The sequence below is a fragment of the Gadus morhua genome, chromosome 10, assembly GCF_902167405.1.
Source record: "Gadus morhua chromosome 10, gadMor3.0, whole genome shotgun sequence".
Taxonomy (NCBI): Eukaryota; Metazoa; Chordata; class Actinopteri; order Gadiformes; family Gadidae; genus Gadus; species Gadus morhua.
In genome coordinates, this window is record NC_044057.1 from 14,024,833 (window position 1) to 14,029,899 (window position 5,067).

The 5,067-nt window shown below is 50.1% G+C and overlaps 1 protein-coding gene across 1 annotated transcript in view; it reads right to left on the reverse strand.

The window, feature by feature from the left end:
• rtn4rl2b (reticulon 4 receptor-like 2b) overlaps positions 1 to 4,266 on the reverse strand; it is a 5,247-nt gene extending 981 nt beyond the window's left edge. The window contains exons 1-4 of the mRNA XM_030369261.1: positions 4,126 to 4,266; positions 2,537 to 2,763; positions 2,040 to 2,273; positions 1 to 1,573 (exon numbers count right to left, since the gene is read on the reverse strand). The exon at positions 1 to 1,573 is cut by the window's left edge and continues 981 nt beyond it. Of these exons, the coding sequence (XP_030225121.1) occupies positions 716 to 1,573; positions 2,040 to 2,273; positions 2,537 to 2,763; positions 4,126 to 4,165 (1,359 nt within the window). The 5' untranslated portion in view covers positions 4,166 to 4,266 and the 3' untranslated portion in view covers positions 1 to 715. The remainder of the gene's footprint in view (positions 1,574 to 2,039; positions 2,274 to 2,536; positions 2,764 to 4,125) is intronic.
• Positions 4,267 to 5,067: the final 801 nt, after the last annotated feature.

Genomic DNA, 5,067 nt, shown 5'->3' on the forward strand with positions numbered 1-5,067 from the left:
GATTGGATTGTGGGAAATGTAGGAACGGCTGGTGGCTCTGAGCCTGGTGTGCTGGGCCACTGACCCACACACCGGCTGCAGACTCCACAGCCGTCTCCGTTCCTCCTCGTTCCTCTCTCTCTCTTTCAACGCACCGAGTCTAAACAGAGACTCACCCTGCCCTTCCTCCATATCTCTATTTGAGAGTTGAGATGTTCCTCATCTCTCTCTGCATTGTTCTCTTGCCTGACAATCGTTTGTGGCTTTTAGAGCCTGCTTTTCTTATCCATCCATGAATGTGTGTCTGTATGTTTGTGTGTTACAAGCATTGTACACAGAAGCTGTTGCGGGCTGTCGCACTAGTACTCTCAGCCTTACTACAGACGGCAGCGTGTGTCTGTGTGCGTATTGTTCATGTTAACTGTGTTCCTTTCTAAGAGCCAGTGCTGGCTTAAGCGTGAAGCAGCTTCGACTGAGGCTCCAGGCTTGTTCTGCCCGGCGCCCACTGAGCCAAACTCTGCTCCGCTCACCGCGACTGGCTCTCGCTGATGGCTCTCTCTCTCTGCATCCGGCATCAGCGTCGCAACGCCCCCCCATGTCCCCCTAAAGGGTTACGATAGAGGTGGGAGGGGCGGAGGACTGAAAGGAATTAAGATCCAGGTGGTTGGAGAGAAGGAAAGGGTGAAGAGAGACCTTTAAGAGTGGAAAGAGGAAATGATGGGCCGAGAAGCGCCGCTCAGCCGAAGAGGAGAGGGAGGGAGAGGGTTACCACGGAGACACACAGCAGGGAGGCCAGGGAGCGTGTGCTGAGGAAGGAGGCGGAGTCAAAGGCGTCGCCGTCGTAGCCAGGGGGGCACTCGAGCTCGAAGCAGCGGACGGAGGCGTCCTCGCTGCCGTAGTTGGCCCAGTACTCCTCCTGGTCCAGCTTGGGCAGGGCCACCTCGTCGTCCGACAGCTCGTACTTGCTGCTGACCGAGGTGGTGGACAGCTTGTTCTTGCTGGACGAGAGGGGGAAGGTCTTGACCGTCTCGGCGCTCTTCTGGTAGGTGGACTTGGACGAGGCGGCGGGCTTGTTCTTGGCGAACCACCAGCGGGTCTTGGAGCTGAAGGTGGTGGTGGTGCTCCCGGACATGGAGCCCGGGTCGGGCATGGGGCAGGTGGCGAAGTCCATCTCGCGGAGGAAGCGCAGGTCCTGGCCGCGTCGGGCGGTGGGAGAGTTGCACAGCACGTCGGAGGAGGAGATGCGCGCCTCGCGGAACCACTCCCACAGGGACTGCGCCTCGCAGCCGCACGACCAGGGGTTGTCGTTGAGCCGCAGGAACTGGACGCCCTGGGCGTCCCGCATGGCCTGGCCGGGAAGCTCGGCCAGGGAGTTGTTGAACAGGTACAGGATGGTGAGGCGGCCCAGGTCGCGGAAGGCGCGCCGGTTGACCTGCCGCACGCGGTTGTCGTGGATGAGCAGGCGGTCCAGGTTGACCAGGCCGCGGAACACGTTCTCTGACAGCGTGCGGATGCGGTTGCCGTGGAGGAAGAGGTGCGTGAGGTTGACCAGGTCGGAGAAGAGGTCGTCCTGCAGGAAGTGGAGCTGGTTCTCCTGGAGACAAAACGTTTACAACCGGGTCAACGGGTATTCTTGGATGTATTATTAAAGTAGTATTAAAAGTATGTATTATTAAAGTATTAAAGTAAACTTCGACTCCAAAGTCGAAGTTTACCTATGTAATGTTGATCAAACAAGTCTATAGTAAAATAAATGTATTTTACGTATTGAAAGCCCAACCTATAACAAGGTATCAACATCTTAACATGCATGCAACGAATATAAACATTTGTATGATAACTTTGAGATCAATTTTGGTTATCATCTTAGTAAAAAAATAATAAGAATAAGAAATAAATAGGTTATAATAATCTCATGATAATATTAATAGGAATCGGCCTACACAATAACATAATAGCACAAAAACAATTAACTATATCTCATACAACGTCAGAGTCATCATTGCACACTGTTGAATTGTCAGAATATGGACCTGAGTAAACATGCTCTGTGTGTGTACCTGCAGGTAGAGGAACTGCAGGCTGTACAGCTTGTGGAAGAGGTCGTGGGCGAGCGTGGCCAGCTTGCAGCGGTGCATGTGCAGGCTCTGCAGCTTCTCCAGGCCCCTGAAGGCCCCTCCCTCCAGGATCCGCAGGGAGGGGTTGTCCCCCAGGTCCAGCTCCTCCAGCACACGCAGGTTACTGAAGGCCCCCGCCTCGATCCAGGTGATGTTGTTGCCGTACAGCCACAGCACCTGTCGTACGACACGGAGCTCTCCGTCAGTGTCACGTTGTACACAGAGTATGTCACACAAACATTTCACTGCACATCTTGTATGAGTAGGTGACAAATAGAAACCTTTAAATCTTGAACCTTATTGTCTCAAAGGATTTAGCCTTTTCGTTTTAGTCGCTATTTTGTGTTGTGTCTCAAAGATCCTCCTTCGCATCCTCTGTGTGTGTCTGTGTGTGTCTGTGTGTGTCTCTGTGTGTGTCAGCGTCTCACGGCGACACTCACCTGTGTCTCGAAGCCAAAGGAGTCGGCGCGGAGCTCGGTGATGCGGTTGTTCTGCAGGAAGACGCGCTGGGAGTCGTACGGCACGCCGGACGGCACCGCCGTGAAGTTCTGCGACTGGCAGCTGACCGTCATGGGGGTGGGGTAGCAGACGCACAGCCGGGGGCAGGGCGTGGCACCGCTGGGCTTCACCGCCACCAGCCAAAGGATCAGCCACAGGGACAGACCACCTGAGGGGGGGGGGGGGGGGGGGGGGGGAGAGCGAGAGAGAGAGACAGCAGGGGGTTAATCAACGCTGTTTACCCTGCGTGATTGTGAACATGACCACATGGGTAGTGATACCACTATCTAGTCAGCAGCTGCCATGTGACATGGGGTATCTGGTGATAGATTTGTTTATCCAATATTTCTATGGGCGCACGGCTCCCTTTATGCACGCACGTTACTGCGTCACGGAGAGCATAGGGTTTCAGTTTTTTTGTCAGCTGTACATTATGTGTCCGTCAGCTTGTCGCACAAATTGGCACGAGCATTATTGATGCGACCGGGATCCAACGCATGCCACGCAGAGCGGCACGGGGAGAACATTGAGGCGCGTGCATAATACACGAGAGGGCTGGTACTGTACACAAATCATTTGGCTATTCATGTCCGCCTGAATGCTTTAAATAGACTATTGGTATAATAGCAAGGTTATAGCTATGGACCTTTGGTTGATTAAGGCATACCAAATTAATTAAAACACAAAATAGGAAACTCAATATTAAACTAGTAACTGTACAATGTGGTAGACTGGATTGCAATTGCACCTTGTAGCCCAGTTGACAAGACATCTACTCTTGGTGGATAACGGGTGGTCAAATTAGGCCACGCGTAAAAACCGGTAATCGGATCTGGTTCAATGTTCTCCTCCTCAATAATGTAACAGCGGTTTGGCAAGCTCGCTTAAGGGCCCCCAAACGTTGGCCCACGGCTAAAGCAGAAACATTAAATAATAATGAGCATTCCCATTCATGTGCCCTGAGCGAGATTTTCCAGTGGCTCAGCTGCTGACCTCAACTAAGTCGAACGGTTAAATTGGCGCCAGGAGAGCGCGCTGATCTGCAGTTTTGGCATTTAAGCATGGAACGACCATTTACGCATTAAAAACACACATTGTCCGGGTATTATTGGATGTATTATTAAAGTAGTTTACTCCGAAGTCAAAGTTTACCATAATTATGTGATGTTTATCAAATCTATTCCATTTTTAACTCTACGGTAATCTGCGTAAAATGGATTTTACGCATTGAAAGTTAAACCTATAACGAGGTATACACATCTTAGCATGCATGCACATGAATATAAGCATGTGTAGGATAACTTTGAGAACGTATTTGGTCATCATCGTAGTAAGATTAATAACAAAATGAATAGGTTATAATAATATAATGATAAAAGAATAGGCATAATTACACAAAAACCATGAACTTTATCTCATATAACGTCAGAGTCAAATATTGGCTGATACAATCGTAAAAAACATAAATACATAAACATAAATATTAAAAGTAGACCATTCAAAGTAAGACTGAAAAGCAGAGGAAACTCACTTTTAAAGTTCTTGCGGGTGGATTTGCGAGAAGACTCCATCTCGAACCAAAAGCCGAAAGCGAGTTAGCTTAAGCTGGAAGAAAGTGCCTGCTCGTTGCTATCTCCGCTGAAGTTCAGCCCTGGTGAGCGAGTCGATGCGACTGCAGTGAGTGACGGACAGGATTCCCGGGATTCACTTTATACTCGCTGCAGCTCTCGCCCACGTGTGTGGGCCAGATAGGATCCTCTCATACGTCACACCACCACACTGTACGATAGGAAGACACGCGCACGCGCAGAGAAGAAGGTAGAGGGTTGAAATGGATGAGCTCAGAGAAGGAAGAGACATGAAAGGCAAATTAGGGGCGCGCTGTTTGCTTGTGTGGTTTGAGCGTCGTACCGCACGACGTTCACATGGGAGATTGGAGGAGGACAGGTCGGCCATCATTAAAGCACCGAAGACCGTCTGATTCATTGTAGCCTTTGCACTTTGGTGAAGGCCGAAGGCAGGAATTCACCTCTAGCATTGCACGAAGACTAATCAATACAGTTAATTATTCACCCCGCGTGTATATGTTAAAAAGTAACACCACACCAATTAACAACTTAGTTTGGGCAGACGTCTTAAGGGCATTAAAGTTTGAATCGTGCTGGTGTAATTGCCAATAGTGTCAAGATGTCACGTCCACCATAAGTGTCCGAACCACGAGTTTATAAAACTCACTCAAATGTACGACACTCACAGAACAAGTCAGACACATTTGACACGTTGGCTGTCAAATGGGCCATTTCAAGACCCACAAATTCAATCTGATGTGGGGGAGGTGGGAGGGGGTTGGAGCTTTCCATGTGTGTTGACACTTGGTGTGAATATTGTGTGTGTGTGTGTGTGTGTGCGTGTGTGTGTGTGTGTGTGTGCGCGCATGCGTGCCTGTGTGAATGCAAGCGTGCATGCGTGTGTG